Source organism: Canis aureus, chromosome 4 (genome assembly GCF_053574225.1).
Source record: "Canis aureus isolate CA01 chromosome 4, VMU_Caureus_v.1.0, whole genome shotgun sequence".
Taxonomy (NCBI): domain Eukaryota; kingdom Metazoa; phylum Chordata; class Mammalia; order Carnivora; family Canidae; genus Canis; species Canis aureus.
The window spans coordinates 60,603,563-60,625,191 of record NC_135614.1 but is presented as its reverse complement, the minus strand read 5'-3'; the positions used below and the strand labels follow the sequence as shown (position 1 = coordinate 60,625,191).

General features: G+C 49.2%; 1 protein-coding gene and 1 long non-coding RNA gene across 11 annotated transcripts in view; one reads left to right on the top strand and one right to left on the bottom strand.

Annotated features, from left to right (window-relative positions):
* Positions 1 to 1,225: 1,225 nt before the first annotated feature.
* LOC144312816 (uncharacterized) lies at positions 1,226 to 14,592 on the bottom strand. Of its 2 annotated transcripts, XR_013378444.1 has the most exons (4): positions 14,407 to 14,592; positions 9,364 to 9,435; positions 7,868 to 7,981; positions 1,226 to 6,452 (listed from the first exon to the last, which is right to left on the bottom strand). It is a non-coding gene; the product is annotated as an uncharacterized LOC144312816 (long non-coding RNA). The 2 variants fall into 2 exon arrangements; XR_013378445.1 differs by lacking the exon at positions 9,364 to 9,435 and having other exon boundaries at positions 14,407 to 14,589.
* Positions 13,957 to 21,629, top strand: part of TCOF1 (treacle ribosome biogenesis factor 1) — a 39,384-nt gene continuing 31,711 nt past the window's right edge. For 5 of the 9 annotated variants that reach the window (XR_013378442.1, XM_077895900.1, XM_077895899.1 and 2 more), the window contains exons 1-3: positions 13,958 to 14,144; positions 16,634 to 16,689; positions 19,561 to 19,706. Coding sequence is in view for 8 of the 9 variants with exons in the window: in XM_077895900.1 (XP_077752026.1) it covers positions 14,037 to 14,144; positions 16,634 to 16,689; positions 19,561 to 19,706 (310 nt within the window). In the remaining variant the exon portion in view is untranslated. The other 4 variants (XM_077895901.1, XM_077895902.1, XM_077895906.1 and 1 more) reach the window with 4 other exon arrangements.

Sequence of the window (21,629 nt, the reverse complement as noted above, 5' to 3'; positions counted from 1 at the left end):
GCCTAGGCATGTGTTTTGGGTCCCCAAACCCCCCAGAGTGCCCAAGGCATGTTTTTGCCAGGAGTTAATGGACTTTGTTCCTTCTCTGCCTGATGAGGGTAGAGAGGGGCTGATAGAGGGTTAGGGAGGAAGGAGGCATTCATTCAAGCCTTGGAGCTGGAGCTCTTTGCTTCCAAGAGGTTGTTTGCTTGTTCCTCTAAGCTTCAAAGCCTTCTTAAATTGTCTTCAAAGAGTGAGCACTAATCTCTGCCTCCTACAGGACTTTTCAGTGCCCAAAGCACATTTACTTCTATGACCTCACTGGGTCTCTTAGCTGTCCTCCCTGTGAACAGAGAGTAAGGCTCTCCCCAACTTGGCTGATGATACATTTGAGGCTCAGAAAAGGCCAAATGCCTTGCCCAAGGCCACAGAATGAGGACGTAACCACGCCGAGGCTGGAGCCGGGATCTCCTGGCTTCCCATCTAGCACACTTACCTGGCTGTTGTTCAAGATGAGTAGCTAGCGGAATGCTCTCTAAGCTCTTCAAGGCCTGGACCCTTTAAGCAAATAGCTCTAGGCTCCAAAAACATATGAAAAGATGTTCAACCTCATGGGGATTCAGAGAAGTACAAATTAAGACCATTGTGAGTTACCATTTTACACCCACGAGATTGGCAAAAAAATAAGGAGCCTGACAATACCAAGTGTTGGCAAGGATGTGGGTACTGCTGACAGGAGTGTCTGTGGGGATAAGTGATTCAGAAAACCATCTGGTATTATCTTATAAAGTTGATCATTCACTTTCCCTACAGCATAGCAATTCCACTCCCGGGCATGTATATTCCAAGGTATGTATACATGAATGCTTATCATTTGGACCACACTGGTTATTAAAATTTTGAAATAAATTCAGGCCAGTTGGTAAATAGCTGCTACTCCAAGTCTCTGTCCACCCATCCCCTTTACCGTGTGACCCTACTGCCCCTCCCCATGTTCTGGCTGCCCCAGCTCCTCTCCTGGGGACCCTTCCAACATTCCCATGATCCAGCAACAGTAAGGTTAACATCTAGCCTCTCATAATACCTCTAGGACTAGGTTCCAGCTCCATGGTATTCATTCTGATTACTCGGTGCCCTTACCCTTCCGATTGTTTGTTATTATTATATACACCCCAGAGAAAGTCTTGTTCACATGCACAAAGAGAAATGCACAAGTTTATTCATAGCATCAGTGTTCTTGGTAGACACAAGAGCAACTGCAACAGCCACAATAACAAATCAACTATAAATAACTTGATGTGCGTGGACGGAAGATGCCCATCTGAGCCTCATCCTTCTGTTGGGTCCGAGAAGTGCTCAGGGGCTCTGGGCAGATGAAGGAGACAGGTGGGCCTTTCAGTGAGGCCCAAGCCCCATCTGATGTCATGTTGGATAGCAGGTACGGAGCCCTCATTTCTGTGCCAGGTGTTACATTCCTTAGGGTTGTATCTTACTTCCCAGCTGAGGCGGCAGTTACCATGCTTCATTCCATTTCACAGGGAAGGAAGCCGAAACATAAAGAAGTACAGTGGTTTGCCCAAGGTCACACACTGTCAAGCTAGAGTTTGAGGTCACGTCTGTTGGATTCCAAAGCCCAAATTCTTCTTCACCACTGTGGGCTCACTGCCACAGAGTAGGGGCTTCTGGGGTGTAGTACCTGCTCTCCTCAGAATCCCCAGCATCTAGCACAGAGCCTGGCATATGGAAGATGCTCAGCAAACAGAGACTTGATATCACAAATTAGTCAGTCAGCCTGTTGTGTCAGACCTCAGCCTCTGGCCTGGCCTTGCTCCTGTCTGGTCCCTGAAATCCAGGCCAGAAGGTCATGTATCCCTCCAATTCCGCTTCCAGATCTCTTGACTTTGAACCTGGGCTTGTTAGTCATGTCTCTGGGAGAGGCCCCTCCAAATATTTAAACACAAAGAACTGGACTTGGGGCACCCGGATGGCTCAGTGGTTGAACGTCTGCCTTTGGCTCAGGTGGTGATCCCAAGGTCCTGGGATCAAGTCCCACATCAGGCTCTCTGCAGGGAACCTGCTTCTCCTTCTGCCTATGTCTCTGCCTCTCTCTGTGTGTCTCTCATGAATAAATAAATAAAATCTTCAAAACAAAAAACAAAACAAAAAAAAACACACAAAGAACTGGACTCTAGTTATGGATTCCTTTATTTTTTAGATGTTGATTGAGCACCTACTACATGAAGTGCAGAGCTCAGCTTGGGAAAACAGCACTGACCAGAAATCATCCTTGCTTTCTGAAGCTCTCAGCCTGTCCTGGGTGACCCAACCCTGAAACCACATCCTCCCAAAGAGCGGGTGCTGAAATGAAGCCCATGTGCTTGGCTTAGTGGCCCTTCAACCGGTCAAAGTGGTCAATCAAATTGTCTGGCACTGCATCACTTAGTTGGGTGTTCTGTCCCCACATGCCTCCTATCTGACCTTTTGCCTGAGAAAGAATTTGTTTTTGCTCCGGGAAGAGAGGTAGAGCTATGGAAAGTCCAACGTGCTCATTTATTTGTTTGGTTTCCTTAATTTAATCTATTTAACAAATAAAAATAAAGATAATGTGTTTGCCCAAATAGTGACAGGCTCCACCTGATGTGTTATTATGACACTTCTGGAATTAAAATCACACCACTGCGGCTAATGACTTCAGTGCCCAGGGCAGTGGGGAAGTGCCAGGTGGGTTTAGGTTCCTGAGCCCCCGCCACAGCTCTACCAGTAACTGATGTTGGAAAACTCATTTGGCCTCTTCAAGCCTGTTTCCTTCCTTTATGAAACGAGAGTTGAAGCCGCTCAGAAAGACAACTTTCACATTCGCTACCTCATTTTGCCGTCATGATATTCTATGAGGAAGTCTCTTTGGTCCTAATTTATCAGTGGAGAAATGAAAGCAGAAGAGTCAGAAGAATCCAGATGACTCAGCCAATAAGCAACAGAGACAGGACCTCAATCCCGGCTCCCAGTCCCTGTCTGCCATCCTCTTGTCTTCACCAGGGTTTCTCAAACTTGGGAAATGGACATATGCCTTAAAAAATTTCTCACTGACCTTAAGAATATTTCCAGGGACCTTAGGGATCTTACAGACACAAAAATATAAGAACCTTCTCAGTTTGATCTTTGTGGAAATCTTGGTTTGTGGAGGGGGCTGTAGCATCACTGATTATCCCAGTGCCAAAGCGATCATAAATGCAAACACCAACACAGGTATAGTCACAAGACCATGCGACATTATCAGGCAGACATCCAGACAATCCAAAAATATTATCCTTAATTGTTTTAGCTTATCACTGGAACAAACACACAAAAAAAATTAAAGTCTAAAGGAACTTGTGGGGAACACCACCCCCCAATCTGAGATTCTGTAAGGCTGCCTTCACATTGCCTGAAAACCCCTCCCAGTTCTAACATTCTTTGAGTTTCCCTGGTAACCATCTGCTGGTGGAAATGACAATTAAGCTGTTCAGCTGCCTGGTTCACTTAGTTCCCCCATTATGGCTCCGTGCCAGGGTCAAGAAGGCCTGAATTTACCCACCTGCAGTGACATGCCAAAGGAAGAGGGAACCTCCCAAGCCCAGGGATGAGTCTCAAAACAAGGAGTCCGAAAAGCCTAAACCTGGATGAACATCATTCATTTCTCCACCACCCCATCCACTAACCCATCCGTTCTTCAAATATTCACTCCTGCCCGTTATATTCTAGGTCCTAAATTTGGGAGAGAGAAGATAGGGTGGAAAAAAAATAAGCAAAGTTTACCAAAATGTATATAATGTGCTACTCTCAATGTTATATAAATGCATATATGTATATACCCTCCAATAACATTGCTTCCTCCTGGGCGGCTGGGGAGAAGGGTGGGAAGCTGGGAGACTTTTCTCCACATCCTTTTTGTACCTTTCTAGTTTTTACATCATGTGTGTGTATTGGCGATGCCAGAAATAAGTTTCAGTTGTAAACAACACTCCTGACTGCCATCCCAGTGCTCTGGTCACTTGAGCGGGCCAACCTCTCTGTGATGGTGGTATTGGTGGTGGAGTGATTTAGGGTGAGCAGAGTGAACAGTAAGAATCTTTTGGCCTTACTCTCCACGGGCTCTGTGGTCTTGTCCAAATGGCTGCTCACCCCAGAGGGTTCTGCCCACCTCCCCCCCAGGCTTGACCCTGCCCCAGCAGGGTGCTGGGCCCAGGATGAATTGCTTGGAGGTAATGGGGGTACCCCCCTGCTGTGGCCTCAAGAGACCTGTCTGTGTGGGCTGGCATGTGGTCACGTATGAGTGACAGTGACCGGGCACATGTGCTCTTTTCTTTCCCCAAATATTTACCTTGGAGCCTTCAGATGCTCTCCCACGCCTGCTACCATGGATAATCGGCTTTCAGCTGCCGTGGTGTGCATCCTCCCGCCTCTCCCACAAGATCAGGAATGCAACTGCATACTCACCCCTCCCTCAGGAGTCACCTGACATGGGCTCAGGACCCAGGGCCAGAGTGCAAGGGGAGGAGTGGTGAGCCTGGATTCCACACACCCGGTTCCTCCTGAGACCTAGCCAAGTTCTGAGATGTAGTTAGATTTGAAGAGAATGGATCAATCCCTTTGGACCAGAAAACATTGGGACGTCCATGCTAGATGGGCTTCAGATGGCAGCCTCTCTGGAGACTCTTGTCAATGAGTCCTTCCCCTCTCCCTCCTGCCACGGCCTTCCTCCTTCCAGGTTCACAGCATCCCTGAAGCTCGAGACTGTCCTTATCCCTGTTTTACAAGAGAGGTGACTGGAAACCAGTGGTAAAATAACTTACTCCCAAGTTCACCACACCCGTAAATCTCTCAGGAAGGAATTCCAAGCTGGCCCAGCCCGGGAGCCCATTCTCTTCCCACCCCAGCACAAGGCCTCCTACGGAGGGCGCTATGCCGGCAAAATGGCCTCTGCCTACCACAGACTGCAGAAGCAGAGGGAGAGATTGACACTGTAATTATCTTAAAATGTAAAAATCCTTGTGCATCAAAAGACTCCATAAATAAAGTGCGAAGACAGGCCACCGACTGGCAGAAGGTAGTAGCAACAGGCCCAGAATTCGAGCTCCCACAAATCAGGAAGAACCACACAGACAGCCCAATGGAAACATGGGCCAGAGATACAAAGGCAATTCACAGGAGAGGAAATGCAAGGGACCAGAGAAATGATGAAAACGTTTCAGCCCCACTGATCAGAGACATACAAATTAAAAACACCAATGAGAGGCATTTGGCCCCCATCAGAACAGCATAAATTCCAAAGTCTGACAATTGCTAGCGTGAGTCTGGATGTGGAGCGACAGAAGCTGGCCAGCCCTTCAGATGCAGTCAGGCGGTGGCAGTGGGGGACGGGAAGAAGCTCCTGTGCCCAGGGACCCCTCCCCAGGTGCATGCGGAGACGTGTGCAAGGACATTCATGGCAGTGAGATTTGGATCATGAAAAACTGCAACCAGCTCAAATGCCTATGGACAGGAGAATAGATTAATAGATTGTAGTACATATTTACAATGAAGCGGATTAAAAAAGTGGCAACGTATGTACTGAGCTCTGCACACAACTCGGATCACACAACGCAGATAAATTTCAAACAAAATGTTGAAAGAAAACAAGCAAATTGCAGAAGGCTATGTACAATATTATATCACTCACAAAAACTTGAAAAAATCTGCAAAGCAGTACTTTGCATGTTTTATGGATATATACATATATAGCATAAACATAAAAATATGTACAGGAAAGAGTCATGCCAACCTCAGGGAACAGGGTGGTGACTGTCTCCGGGCAGGAGGGAGGGGAATAGGCTGAGACATTCTGACTTATTGGTGATGTCTTTTTTCACAACCTAGGTTCCGGGAACATGGGAGCTGTATGTATACGTACCTATAGTTTTCACATGTCAAATGTTTAATTTTTTCAAAAAGCAGGGAGCCAGACTGTGGCTCCCAGGTCAGTCGCCTCCCAGGTCACAGATCACTGTTAGAAAATCTCATCTGCAGTTTAGCCATTGCTCCTAATTCTGTTCCTTGAGGATCCCGTGCGATTGTGTAGGCTGGCAAGTGCAGAGAGGAGGCTGCATCTCCCAGCCACCCCCTCCAGCGCCACCCCCTCCACCCCTCGCCACCCCTTCCAGTCTTTAAAGCAGATGGCTGTTCAAACAGCATGTTCTTTTCTGTGGAAAGTCCTTGAGAAGCCCAGACGCAAAGGAGGCTCAAAGAAATCCCACCACATTTGTCAGTGGAGTTCTCCCTGCTAACCACGGACGAGGCTCAACAAGGGATGCTCAGTGGGGAGAACTGAGCTGGGCGTCAGGACATCTGCTGTTGATATGCTGGGTGACTCTGGGTAAGCGACAACCCTCTCTGAGCCTTGGTCTCGCCACAGGAATGCCAGTTAAAACGTGTGGTCCAGTGTGGTGGTTCCAAACCTAGAAGCATCAGAATCAACTGGCGAGCTTTTGAAAGTGTTGAGGCCAGGGCCCCGATAATCGCAATTGCCTGAGGTGGGACCCTGGGAGTGCATTTCTCTTGAATTGCCAGGTGATGCCAATGCACTGGCAAGTTTGGGGATCAGACAGTCATTCCAGGTTGGACATTCACATATGTGAGAGAACTCTGTCCACGCCGCCTTATCTTCTCTCCCCACCCCCAGTGCCTTCCTGTATCTTTGTTAATCATCACCCTGAATAGTTGATGCCAAGCAGGGTGCTGGGTGAGAATGAGGGAGCAGATGAGCTTCCAGAATGCGGCCCCTCTCAGCCTCCCACTCCTTAGTAACCGCAGGGAAGCTGAGAAAGAAGGCGGGGAGGAGGGGCAGGCACTTGCACCCCCCCACAGGTGGAGGAGGGTCTGGTGGGGGGACATGGCCCATCTGCTGAATTCCCACCCCTCTGTTCCAAGGCCCAGTGGCTGAGCTACTGGAAGTGGTGCCTCCCTCCCTGCCCCCCATCCTCAGCAAGGGCAGGGAATCACCACAAATCAGAGTTCTAGAACATCCGTCAAAGGCAGACCCATGTTTTCTTGATGGAAGCCATTCACGGCCGCCTTACCACCTGTACTATTATTTAATTGCTACTTTCTTTTACATTGACTCACTGCTTTTTTTTCTTGAATGTCTACTTTAGCCCCATTCTAAGCAATAATATCTGTGAAATAACAGGTTTGATGTGCTAGTTATTTTTTTGTCGAATACACATTAAAATAAATACATAAAGATTTCCATTTTAAAATGTCCATCTATTTATCTCCTGAAGCCACTCTGTGCGTCACTGCGCTTTCAGAAACACGGAGCTGGTCCAACCCTCTCCACTTACAGAGATGCAGACTGAGGCACGGGGGACGAGGGGGGGCTGCCACAGGCCATACCACGGGGATGGAACCCCTTATCCCCACAGATGTCCACGCTGGAGATTGGGGGGGGGGCACCAAAGGGCTTGTGATGGGGCCAAGGGTACCCTGGTGACCTTGACCTTTAGGGAGACCTTTCTCTGGTGGTGCACTGCCCCCTCCTGGTAGGCCCTTCTGCAGTGTGGCTCCTGGGAGGAACATCCAGAACAGAGGGCCTCCTCTGAAGGTGTGAAGCTGAGGCCTTCAGTCAGGGAAGCCATCCCTGAAGAGGTGGTATTCGCACTGGGCTCTGAAGGGTGACCAGACAAGGCCAAGCTCGAGAGCCTATTAGGAAGCTGTGATTCGTCCTCAGGGTCAGTGATTGACCCGGGTAGGGGGGAGATTTGATAGGCCTGAGAGAGAAGCGATGCCAAGTGCAGTGCGGAGAACACAGGGGAGGAGAGAGTGGGGCAGACACAGCTGGAGGGAAGAGAGGCGTGAAGCGGGACGGGCCTACCTCCGCCTCGAGCCCGCGGGGACCTCACCAAGCTGATTCCTGCCTCGGGGGCCTGTTTCCTTATCAGTGAGAAGAGAGAGCCAGGCGTCATGCTCTCCAAGGACACTTCCAGCTCTGAGAAATAAAACCACGTAAATAGGAAATTATGCTGATGAAGTTGTGAATCGCTACACCCCTTTGGCAGTTAATTCTGCTTTAGCTATTAAAATAAACCAGAGCATCCCCTCTGGCCCACTTTCATTCCATTCTACAGAAATTAAAGTTCCGGTCCGTAAGGATGTGTTTAGCAGGGTGTTGAGAGCAGCACTGTTGTATTAGCCAGAAGAGAAGTAACCTGTCCTGTGCTGTCTCCCACTCTGTCACCAGGAGTCCCCCTCCTCCCCGCCTCCCTGCAGGCAGCTGGCCTCCATCCAAACCTTGCCCCTCACCCATTAACTCAGAGCTCCTGGCCTGGGCCTTACCTCACCTTCCTTCTCTAGGAACAGAGCAGGGAACCAGTAAGGTGCTCCATAGGGTGCTCTGAGGGCTAAACCCGTAAGTGTGGGTATGCCTCGCAGCGCAGCGCCAGCTCACGGTAGGTGAGCTGCCACTCTTACTCAAAAGGCTGCAGCAGATCCCAGTCTCTGGAGAAATGGCTCTAATATGTCAGTCGGTGAAAAAAAAGCGAGTTGCAGAATTGTGTGTTTAATATGATCCCCTTTTGTAAAGCAGAAAAGAGAGATGAAAACGGGGAAATGGGAAGGGAGGATTCAAGCCTTATGGCAGGGTGTCTGTGTCTGTCTGAGCCCGGAGGGAGAATGTGAAGGGACCTGACACGGGACCCCAGAGGTTGCTGAGGGTGGGGGTGGAGGGATGGGGTGTTAGAGGGTAGGGAAGTGGGCTGGGAGTGAATGACATGAAGGACCAGCTTTGTCTTTATACAGCCCTGAATCGTTTGACTAATGATTTCAGGATTCACTTTTAAACCTTTTGTCAATCTTTAAAATCTCCAGTGAGATTGAAGAAAAAAGAAAGCAAGAAATTGTCATCCCAGGAGAGGGAAGGAGGCGGTGAGAAACCTACTGGCCTAAGTGACTTGGCCCAGGGAGAACCCATTGTTACAGTAGATGAAGGGGCCGTCTTTGGGTCCTGGGGGCAAAGGCAGCCTTCCCAGACAGGCCCCTCTCTTGAGAGTTCCAATGCCAGAAGGGCCTTTGTCCAACCTCTCCAACGAGAAGAAATGTTGAGGATCAGAGAGGTCAAGAGACTGGCCCAAGGTCACACAGCAGAGCCTGGCCAAAAAAGGGAGTGTCCTGACTCCTGGCTCAGTAGCTTCTCCCTTGTATCATGCTACCTTCCACTCTGTGCAGCAGCCATCCTGCTGGGAAAAGAAGGTTATAACGTCCCACCAGCTTAGCTTCTTTTCCCTCTGTTGATAGTCCCTCCTTCACTCATTTCCTGAGTGCCCTCACTGTGCCCTGCTTGAGAATTCAAGATGACTAAGTCATGCTGCTTACCCGAGAGACACTCACAGTCGAGTGGTCTGGAAGCTTCTGCCTTCTCCCACTAACAAAGACATCTTTTTCTAACTGGTAAAAAAAAAAAAAAAAAAAAAAAATGCTCGGAGGCTAATTTTTTTTTAAATCCACTGTTTTGTTTGCTGCTGTCTTAATTGTTGCCATGTTATATTTTATCAGTTTAATGTTTTAATTTTGTGCTTGGGCCCTGAGGCAATTCAGTGAAGGGTATGATTTAGAAAATCAAGGAAATAAAAAAATTGTCCACAGAAGAGGCAGCCTCCCAGGAGCCAAGGACAAAGCATAAGTGCCTAAAATGAATTTTATTAGGAACAAAACAAAAACAAACAACCTGTTGCCAGACAGAAGGTATTAGACCATCCTGGTTTTGTTTTTGTTTTTTAATTTAATATCGGTTCTTCATTTTTCTCCAAGGTCAGCCAAAGACTCATGACCCAGTACCCTCTCCATTGACTTCTAGAAGCTTCCACATTTCTGCTTCTGGGCTTGTACTCACAATATGTGCCTTACCTGCTCTGCCCTCCTTTCTTCCTCAGGAGACAGACTATAACCACCCTTGCATTTTCCAATATTTGTTGACTGGGGTTAGGAATAACACAGCCAACAAGACAACCTCAAACCTGCCATAGGGGAATTTATTCCCTACTAAAGCATTCATTCTCAATGAGGGTGATAATGCCCCAAAGGGGTGAAAATCAGTTTTTGGAGGGGTGAAAAGAAGCTTTTATTTACAAATTTGTATGCTCATCAGCCTGTTGACTTATCTCAGTCAGTGGCCCATCCGGCCACCCAATCAGGAACCCAGGCATTGCTATCATTTGGAGTTGTCAACTGTCTTCCAGCTCAGGCTGCTGGTTACCAACCTCATGGTGGCCCAATCCATGGTGGCTTCTGCTTTTTCCCTGAAAATTGAGACTCCATCTGTCTCTACTTTCCTCCCTGCCCAGTCTAGATCCCGGAGCCCAGAGACTGAGCATCTCTCTTGCCAACATTTAGACCCCTGTGCCTCTTTTCCTCACCCATCTGGCAAAACCCAAGGCCTCTAGATAAACCCTACTAAGTACTTTTCCCCCTGCCTGCACCTGGGTAGGTGAGCTGTGAAGGAGGAAACCTCTCAGTGAGATGGGATAGGACACACGTAAATTAACGATCACCAGCTTCAAATGGGTTGTCAACATTGTCAGGCAACTGGGGATTTTGTGGGCAAGTTTGCTTCCCAAGTCGGAATGCTCATTCTCCTCCTTCCTCCAGACTCTTCACCACCTCTTCCTCGCTCTCAGCAGAGGACCTTGCCTCCCACTTTGAAGAAAAAATAGAAGCTCAAGATGAAATCTCCCTTAACATCCCACTACAAACCTACATCTACATCTGCACCCATCCTCTCTTTGTTCCTTCTTTTGGTTCTAGAGAAGTCATCCCTCCTCCTCTCCGAGACCAACCCCTCCACCCACATGCCTGATCCCATTCCCTCTTGCACATGCTCCTGAACATCACTTGCTGATTATCTCCCCTATTCCCTACACCCCTAATTAATCTCTCTCCCCTTGATCTGCCTTTAAACAAACCCAGCTCTCTTGCACCTTATAACACACCTCCTCCGACACACACACTGACCCTGTCACATTGTCTCTCTTCTCCCCTTCATACAGAAACTTCTCAAAAGACTCACTGCCTCCCTTACCCCTCCTTCACTCATTAGACCACTGCCACCTGAACTTCTCTGTCACTCCAAGAGGTAGCACTCCCTAAAACCATCAACAATTGCCACAACTGTCATTAAAACAAAGCTCACGGTTCCATCCTCATCCCATCTGACTTCTTAGACCATTCCCCAGGGGCTTGCCCCACTTTCCTGAAACTTTTCCCTTGCCTTCCTTCCCTACACCCACCCTCCTGGGTTTTTTCCTACCTCTCTGTTTGCTCCTTCTTGGCCTTTGCAGGCACATCCTTGTCTGTGCAGCCCTACCCTGGGGGTACACCTCAGGGCTCCCTCCTGGGCCACCTTCTCTCCTCTGTCCGTGTTCTGCTCCTTGGGCAACCTGGCCCTCAGCCACAGCCTCAGTTATCATCTCTCCTCTGACAACTTCCCACCTTCTTGTGGGTCTAAACCCAGGCTCCCAAGTGCCTACCCGACATCTGTACTCTATGTCTCAAAGGCATTCCAAACTCCACCTGGCTAAAGTGGAACTTGTGCTTTTCATGCCCGCTCCCCCTTGTCACCTTCTCCCTGCTCTGCCCCCACCCCAGTCCTCTCCAGTCTCCTCTTTCTCAGGGAAAGTGGCTTCCTGCCAGGCTGCACAGAAACTTTGCAGTCCATCCGATGACACTCCCTCTGCCTTGCCCTCCATTCCAACACATCTCTATGACAACTTTACTTCCTGATGACTCTGGAATCTTCCACCACTCTCCACCTCTGCTGCCACCAGCATCGCCCTATTAAATTCTGCCTGGATGCCTGGCTGCACTCCTAACCCTAACTTGTCTTCCGGCACATACACATATGTACCCTATTCCACTCTCCACTGGGCATTCACACAGGTCACATTAAAATGAAAAATCTATCCTGTCCTTCGTGGACCTACACTGTCAGTGGCTTCGTATCATGCTTAAGATGAAACGAAAGATCCTTAACATGGAATTTGCCTGTGTCCACCTTCCACCTTCCTCAATCCCCCTGCTTTTCCTCTACACCCTGCTACCAAGGCCTTTTCTCACCTCTTTTCTCTTGCATGGGTTCTTCTCTCTACCCCGGGGGTCTTCCCACACCTTCCACCCAGCCATTCCTCATCCACACATAGTTCAGATTTCCTTGCAAATATCACTTCCTCGGAGAATCCTTCCCCAACCCCCAAGAAAGGATAGATACCTCCTTCCTGTTAAGTGCTTTCACAATAATGGCTAGCATATATATAGGCACAGCACTATTGTTAGACGCTCTTCTGCTTAGAACTCAGTTACTCTTCATGACAACCCTGTGAGGTAGATATTACAATGATCTCTATTTTACAGATGAGGAAGCTGAGGCACAGAGAAGTTATGTAACTTACCCAAAGTTCCCTAGTTAACAAGAAGCAAAGTCAGAATTTGAACCCTAGCTGTGTGACTCCGCACAATATTTACTGTTCCACAAGAAAACTCAATGCTTTTCCTCTCTGCGTGTATGCACTATTTGTAACAATTTGTAACTTCCTACACTGTTTAGCATGTGTCTCTTCCTTCAAACTCTAAACTCTCTGTTGGGGTGGAGACTACTTCATCCCAATAGTAAGTACTGAATAAATATTTTACTCAATGGCTAAACGCAGGTTAGTCTCCTCCCTCTTTCTTCCTCACTGCCTTTGGTCACCTGGTCCTATTCCTGTTTCTTCCTGGAGAAGGAGTTCTTAACTCTAGGTGATTCAATTATGTGCTTATCCATGTCCTAAAACTGGTTTGAAAATGTTATGTCACATTCAAAATTTTCTACAGCAAAGTCTAGGTGGTTCACGCTGTCTTCAGTTTCTCAATGGGTCCATGAAGTTAAAAAGAGCTGATTCAAATATTTCCCAGCCTACCTCATCCTCTCCCTGCCAACCTCCCCTTGACAAGTACAACAGCCTCACATCTAGTTTTGTTCTCCACAAATCCATCCTCCACATTCTGATGATAGCAATCTCTTAAAAACACAAACCCGGGTCACCCTCCTCCATAAAACCAGTCAGAGATTATCTATCACCCTTGGAACAAAGTGCAAGCTCTGCTTAGCAGGAGAGGGTGCTGTAGGGCCTGTTTACTTCTCCATCCTCCTTGTCCTTACTCATCGCCTCTTACCCACAACTGCAGCCCACCAACACAGACTGGGTTCTATGTTTGGGCTTCCCAGCCTATACCAGGGCGATTTCTCCCGTCTATATACAGGCAGTGCCCTCTGCCTGGAATTCCAGTCCTCTCTTCTGCACCTAGAAATTCCTACTCCGTCTTTAAGCCTCAGATGAGATGCCTCTTTGGGGTTAGGTGCCCCTCCTCTGTGCTCCCGAGGCTGTGCCAGTCCTGGACAATGCGCTCAAGGCATTGAACCACAGTTGCTTGGTTACCAGATCTCCCTGTGAGCTTTGAGGGTAGCCACCATTTCTTATCCATCTTTTTATCTCTCCTTCCTAGGTGAGCAGTAGCCTAAGGTACGGTGCTCAAAAACGATTTATGCAGTAAATGAACAATGACAAATAGTCATGGATCGTAAAATCTATGGGAAGTGAATGCATGAGTGGGTAACTGGAAGTTCGGGACCCGAGAGAAATGCAGATTAAGATGTTCAGAGATGAGTAAAACCCTATCGCGGCCGTCACAGCGAACAAGGAGGGCAAATCCCTGCGGTGAGCAAATCCGGAGGGTTTAAGAGGGAGTCATTCATCTCTAGGCCGGGAGGCGGGACCGGCGGGACCACGCCCCCCCGCCAATGGGAAGCCTTGTTACTCGCCGAGCCTCCGCCCCTTTCGTCCGCCGGGGCGGGGCCGGCCGCTCCAGGAGCTAAGACTACATTTCCCGGCGCGCCGCGCGGCGCGGGAGAAAGAGGAGCCGGAAGTGGGGCGCGCGAGGTCCAAGGGCACGAGGGAAGTGGCGGGCGGGGACCGAGGGGGGCGTGCAGGTGAGCGGACAGGCCGAGTTTCGCCGGCATGGCCGAGGCCAGGAAGCGCCGGGAGCTCCTTCCCCTGATCTACCAGCACTTACTGCAGGCGGGCTACGTGCGCGCGGCGCGGGAAGTGAAGGAGCAGAGCGGCCAGGTGAGCGTGCGCGGGCCGTGCGCTCGGGCCGCGTGCAGGAAGGGCTGGAGAGCGGCTGCCTGCGCCCCCTCCCCCGGCGGCCTGGCGGCGCCCAGCGCCCGACCCTGCGGCGCCCCGGGGGGCGGCCGGGGGTCCCGAAGGAGCCGCAGCCTCTGCCGCCCTGTGGCTCCCTGCCCTGGGCCTCAGTTTCCCCAGCCCCGCAGTGGGCGGGCCGGGGTGTGAGATCCGACGCGCAGGGCTTTGTAATTCCCGCGCCCCTTACCTCCACCCCCTTCCTGGTAGTGGCGGTTTAAAGTTTCCCAAGTCCCGGCCACGTGGCTCAGCTCGGCCCGGGACGGCGGGTGGGCTGGAGGGTCGGGTCGCCGAGATTGTCGATTGTCGGAGGGGTGGATTGCGGCCGCACCCCAGGGAAGGGGGAGGCGGCGAAAGGGAGCGCCAAGAGGAGGGGCCAGTGGCCCCTAATGGAGCTGAAGCTCAGGCCCTCATCCCTCCCGTACCGAGGTAGACAGCTCTGGGATGCGAGCTTGTGGTGGAGTCATTGCCTACTTCATTTTTTCCCCGCAGCTGTCTCTGGCGCCCAGGGTGCTGGTGATAGAAGGCTGAGCAGGTCCCCCAGCCCTCCCAGGGTCTACAGTCTTGAATCTAGTAGGGGAGGTGGGCACAGATCAAAGAATCACAAAGGTAACTGTACACTTAACACGTTAGGTGCCAAAAACGAGAAGTATAGGGTGATAAGACAGGGATGGCAAATTGCCCACATCAGGGATACCCAGCATTGCTTTCCTGGGGATGTGGATGCTGATTTGAGACCTAAGAGAAGGGAAGTGGATATTCCGGGCAGAAGTGCAAATGCCCTGAGGTCGGAGGCAACTTGTTGCATTTGTAGTGGCCTCTGGAAAGTCTATTGTGGCTGAAGTGTGGAGTTACAGGGTGACAGAGCAGGTGGGGAGCTGGCTGGAGCCCTACTGTAGTTAGTTGGGTCTTCATCTGAGGAGTAGCGGTAAGCCACTGGAGGGTTTTAAGCTGGCAAAGTGGATATTGACCTGATTAGTCATCCCTTTGGCTGTGGCGTGGGGTCTGGTCCTGATGCGTGGCTCCCAGAATCTCCCTAAAGGGTGATGGGCCCTAAGACGTTATTATCCAAGCTTTTCTCCACCCTCTCGACCTTCATTGCTTTTGCTTTCTTACTCCATTCAGATCACTTAACAGGTAAGTGGGGCAAGAGATAGTACCTATCTTCTTTGGGGCATTTGTCTAGGCGAAAGTATCCTGTATCCTGTCCTCATGGAACTTGTACTGTAGCAGGAGTAAATGAACAAATATTTTTTAAAAAAGAAGAAGAAGAAGAAGAAAGTTAATGATAGAGTGTGTCAGGTGATCTTAGGTGTTAGCTATAAAAATAAAGCAGGCAAGGAAGATAAAGAATATCAGGGTTCAGTTATAAATAGGAGGATGGGGAAGCCCCATTGAAGGCCTGACATTTCACCTGAACTTTCACCTCTGAGAAGGCAGAGACCTGAAGGAATTGAGGGAGCGAGCCATGCAGTTAGCAGGAGAGCATTCCAGACAGAAAGAGTAGCAAGCCCTGATGGGGTGGGTGGCCTGACACATTTGAAGGACAGTGAGGAGGCAGGTGTGTCTGGGGCAGAGCAGAGTGAAATTGGCGATTGGAATCTGTATTACCAGCTCATGTGCGGCGCGCTGGCTAGAATATCTCATTCAGGCCTGATAGCTTCCTGCTAGGCGGGTGCTCCTCTTATCCCCGTATTATAAAGGAGCCTGAAGTTTGAAGAGGTGAAGAGATCAGCCCAGCCAGTTAACAGAGGAACTCTGCCTGACTCCATATGCACCCTCTTGGCCATTCTGCCCAGATCTCAGATTCTCAGATGCTGCCCTCACCTCACACTGCTCGCTCAACCTCCCTGGGGCACTCGACACCCTGGGTTCTTGACATTTACAGAGTGGGTCATCTGGCCTCGGCTCCACTGGACTGGATTCCACCTGGTTCCCTCTGCTTCTACCAAGAAACTGGCACCATTTGGTTCTAGTCTCTTCCCAGTGGATGAATGGATTGCGGTCGTGCCTCCTGGGTGCCTTGGATGTCTGGGCTGTGGTTTGTACGACCCTGGGAAGATCGCCCCACCTGGCCTGTAAAAGACTTGAGAGGTCAGGGGTGAGAAGAGCCCTGTCTTGTGGCCTCTAAGTGTGGAGAGCACCAGGGAAGTTGGGGGCTGCTGGATAAATGCTAGCCTGGAACATTCAAACTCCAGTCTCCCAGAGGTCCCTCTCCCTAACATGTTATCTTAAAAGGTTTTATCTGGAAGTACTTACCCTCCTTGTCTCTGGAAGGTTTGAGTGGTACTAACATGGCCAAGCAGACCTATTTCTCAGAGCAAAAAGCCTCCCATGAGGTCATGGAGAGTTGGGCCCAAGGAGGACCTGTATTGTCCTAGGGGCTTAATTGCTGCTTTCTTTTTGCTTCTCCGCAGAAAAGTTTCCTGACTCAGCCTGTGACCCTTATGGACATCTATACTCACTGGCAACAGTAAGTCTGGCAGGTCTGAAAGAGTAGAATAAGGATACCCCAAACCATCAGCTTGAAATAAGCTAGGATGCTAATCTGGTCTACAATCTGGCTGCATAGCCGACTGTGGACGCTAGTATCGCTCCTGAGAGCCAGGTCACAGGTATGGGTGTCTGATAGTGAGAGAGGTGTGATCAGTGCTAGTAAGGACCCCAGCTTTTCAGTGGCTTGTTAATCATTCAGTCATCAAACATCTGTTGAGTACCTACCCAGTAAGTGCCAGGTCCTATTTTAAGTATGGAGATACTGTCCTGAGTGAGACAGACATGGTTCCTTCTCTCCTGGATCTGACATTGGAGTCAGGGAAGTAGGCATGCATCAAAGATTGAAACAAATAAATGTAAAGTTAAAATGGTAGTGAAGATTATGAAAAAGGACCCAGTGACAAATCCCATAAACAGGTTAGCCAAGCCTCATTTCGTCTTTAGGGGGAGGTTTGGGGGGGTTGGGGGCTTAGGGGAGGTTTCCCTGTGGTGACCTTTGATTTAAGGGCTGCAGAGAATGGGGGAGTGAACGAGGCAATAGGTCTGGAGATGAAGGTGGAGCAGACCTGGCAGGGGAAATTGCCGATGTAGAGACCTGTAGCTGCAGCCACAGGATAGAGGAGGTTGGACGGTTGGCAGGGCCCATCCCAGGCAAGGCCTCATCATCCATGGTGAGAAGTTGTGTCTTTGCCCCAAAACCAGTGGGAGCCATGAAAGGGTGAAGTAGAGATGGGTGAGATCACTCTGCAGGATGGCATGGCTGGTTGGGGCTGTGGACACCATCATCTAGGCAAGAGCTGATGGGGCTTGAGACAGGAATAACAGAGGGGTAGAGAGTCAGACAGTGGATTCCAGGAATATTAGGGGACGAGACCAGGAGCTGTGGATGGTCTGGAGGGGCAGTCTTGTTGACTCCTGGTGCCTGGCTTGTGCACCTGCATGGAATGTGGGCCTGAGCATGGAGCAGGAAGCCAACCCAATTTAGAGGGAAAGATGGAGGGAAAGGGAGGAATGTTGAGTGTGAAATGTCTGTGAAACATGCAGAAACAAGGAAAGGGGGGATAATCCAAGGACCTGTCAACAGAGGATTGGTTTGAGACGGAGGGAGGGGATAACCATTCTCTCTGTGAATTGGCCTGACCATAGTCAACCAGGGGAGTGGAGTGAAGGACTTGCTGTCATGTCCCATGAGGAATGATTAGAAAATCCTGAATTGTCCAGGATTGACAAGAAGACAGGCAAAGGGACAGGTGATGTGTCTGTGCATCTCTGAAGACAAAGGGAGTGGGGTATTCTCCGGGGCTCTGAGAGACTGAAGTGGGACCCAGAAGTACCGCTTTAGGGAGACGGGTTGCAGCTTCTGAATAGAAGCTATCCAAGAAGGAGGTAGGCTACGGTTCCCTGTCCTCAGAGTTGTGTAAGTAAAGGCAAGAATGGTGCGCAAGAGATCCAGCTTCCTGTGGGAGCTAAGGTCTGTGAGGGCCCTGTCAGCAATCAGTTCTTGCTGTCCTCTGCTGCTAAGAGCACAGTACATGCCTGCACTCCCTCTCCCTCACCCTCTTCAGCGTGCCCAGGTGTCTGGATATTACAGCACTTCCTTCCCTAGAGAACCACTCCAGTGAGTCCTTCCTTGTCACTGGTCCCTTCTGTGGATGAGGGGGACTGAATGGAATGAGGACCTCACACACCCACTAGAGGCAGCCTGGCCTAATGGTTCCCAGCAAAGTTCAAACCCAGGGGCTAGCTGTATGACTTTGCGCAAACTTGGCTTCCTTGAATCTATGTCTTCATCTGTAAGATAAAGATAGTAAATAAGGTGCTAAACCTGACCATTGGAGGCATCCTCCCTACCGCCGTGCCGCCCCCCAAAATTTATTGAGCAGCAGCTACTGTGAGCCAGAATTGTTCTTGATATACCTGGAACTAACCAGAGAAAAATCCCTGCCCTTGTGAAACTTACATTCTGTTGGGAGGAGAGGGGCAGGATGAATTGATGTGTAATAAATGAAACCTAGTTTTCAGAGGAGTCTCAACAAAGTAGCCTTCCTGGGAATGAGGGATCCACATCCCAAACTATGGCAGAGTGTATCTATCCCAGCTGGGGAACATGGGGCAGAGACAGTGACACCACCTCAGGGTGGGAGGGTGAGGTCAAAGGGATGGTACTTGCTCAACCAGGAGAGTGCTTCTCCTGCCCATGCCCCAAACTTACTCTGACCCTGAGCACAAGTCACTTAGTTGATAGTTTCTTGAGATGTCTGCTACAGGCTGAAGATACATAGTAAGCCAGCAGAGGTTCCTGCCAGCACTGCTCCCCTCCTCTGCTAGGTTTGACCACGCGGTGGGGGAGTCAGGCAGGAAGTAAGTAGAATAACAAGAGAGAGAAAAGTGCTCTGCAGAAAATGAAACAGGATGGCAGGGCAGAGAATGTTGGGGGGCAGGGGAAGGGCCTTTGAGGTGGCTGTATTGGTGCTGAGGCCTGAAGCACCAGAGGACCTAAGGAGAGTCTTCCAGAAAGAGGGCACTGCAGGTGCTGCAAGTTCTGGAGAAGGGGGAGCCTGGGTGGCTCTTATGAGCAGCCTACAGGTGCTGGCACATTCCCACTCAGTGATTGTTAGCCACTGTCATTATATAATATTATCAACCCTTCTTGATTATTTTGAAGACTAATAGTTATAAAAATAGTTTATGAAATGGGTGAAGATGCAGAATACAAGTATATTACACCGTGTTTTCAAATTCTGTATGCATACTTCCTTTGAGGGAGGAGGTGGGTGTCTTTCTTTTTAAATCTCCTGGAGGTGCCCTTGCCACCTGGTTGGTATAGCCAGTCACCCTCGTCCTGCAGAACCTCAGAGGTTGGCCAGAAGCGGAAGGCAGAGGAGGATGCAGCGCTGCTGGCTAAGAAGACCCGAGTGTCAGACCCCATTAGCAGCTCAGAGAGCTCAGAAGAGGAGGAGGAGGAGGAGACAGAAGCTGAAGCCACCAAAACCAGTAAGAGTCCTGCATGCTGGGGGAGGCTTTGTTGGTGTGGGGGGCAGTGCTCAGCCCAGGGCCCTGTAGCTCTGGGGAGCAGGCTTTCAGATATTGGATTGTTCCAGGGGGAGAGTCCACCTCCAGCTTCTCCTCCAGTGAGCCCTGGGAAGACCAGGAGCTTTCAGAGAGAGATTGGAAGCGTCTCACATACCTTTTGCAGTATTTAGTTGAGCCCTTTCTTGTGCCAAACATTGTGTCCCAGGTACTGGAATTCTGGTGGCGAACAAGAACAGAGCTGGGCCCTTACAGTCTAATTTGGGGTACAATAGCTATGTTGTTATAAGCCCCTGGATGCTTCTGATAAAGATGGAAAGAGGCCCACATTTGTAGAAGATCTGCTGGAAGGATCTCAGAGGACAGCTAGCAGGCACCTCTTCTGTGTGGCCTCTGGGCTGCTGAAAGAGGGGCTGCTCTTCTTGTTTTGGAGTTAACACAGGCAAGGTGTTCCCAGGGGCTCTGGTTTCAGAGCTTTGGCAGGGGTGACCCCATGAGGCCTCTGCAGCCCCTTCTCCCCAATTCCTCGAGACAGTTTGTGCTTCAACCAACATAGTTGTAACTCCACAGTGGAATCGTCCTTTTTCTCTGCAAGGTTACTGGGCTTTACTTACATAGAAGGTAATTTCTTGGTTTTTAAACGTATTTTCTGATTGTGAAAGAAATACAGGATTCATCATAGGCTATTCATTAGAGGGTATATGAAAATTACTGGTTAAAAAGGCAGGAAAAAATTACCCATATTCTTGCCACCTACGATTTGGCAAATTATTCTTCCATTTATTTTTCCTGGGCATTTTTTTTTTTCTGGACATGTTTTTAAAAAAATTCAAAATCATATTGAACATATATCTTCTATCTTTCTTAATCTTTTATTTATTTTTTAATTTTTTAATTTTATTTTTTTATTGGAGTTGAATTTGCCAACATATATAACACCCAGTGCTCATCCCGCCAAGTGCCCCCCTCAGTGCCCATCACCCAGTCACCCCAATCCCCCGCCCACCTTCCTTTCCACTACCCCTTGTTTGTTTCCCAGAGTTAGGTGTCTCTCATGTTTTGTCACCCTCACTGATATTTTCACTCATTTTCTCTCCTTTCCCCTTTATTCCCTTTTACTAATTTTTATATTCCCCAAATGAATGAGACCATATAATGTTTGTCCTTCTCCGATTGACTTATTCATTCAGCATAATACCCTCCAGTTCCATCCACGTCAAAGCAAGTGGTGGGTATTCGTCGTTTCTAATGGCTGAGTAATATTCCATTGTATACATAAACCACATCTTCTTTATCCATTCATCTTTCAAGGACACTGAGGCTCCTTCCACAGTTTGGCTGTTGTGGACATTGCTGCTGTAAACATCGGGGTGCAGGTGTCCCAGCATTTCACTGCATCTGTATCTTTGGGGTAAATCCCCAGCAGTCCAACTGCTGGGTCATAGGGCAGTTCTATTTTTAACTCTTTGAGGAACCTCCACACAGTTTTCCAGAATAGCTGTACCAGTTCACATTCCCACCAACAGTGCAAGAGGGTTCCCGTTTCTCCACATCCTCTCCAACATTTGTTGTTTCCTATCTTGTTTATTTGCCCCATTCTCACTGGTGTGAGGTGATATCTCATTGTGGTTTTGATTTGTATTTCCCTGATGGTAAGGGATGCGGAGCATTTTCTCATGTGCTTGTTGGCTGTGTCTGTGTCTTCCTCTGTGAAATTTCTGTTCATGTCTTTTGCCCATTTCAGGATAGGATTGTTTGTTTCTTTGCTGTTGAGTTTAATAAGTTCTTTATAGATCTTAGATACTAGCTCTTTATCTGATATGTCATTTGCAAATATCTTCTCCCATTCTGTAGGTTGTCTTTTAGTTTTGTTGACTGTTTCTTTTG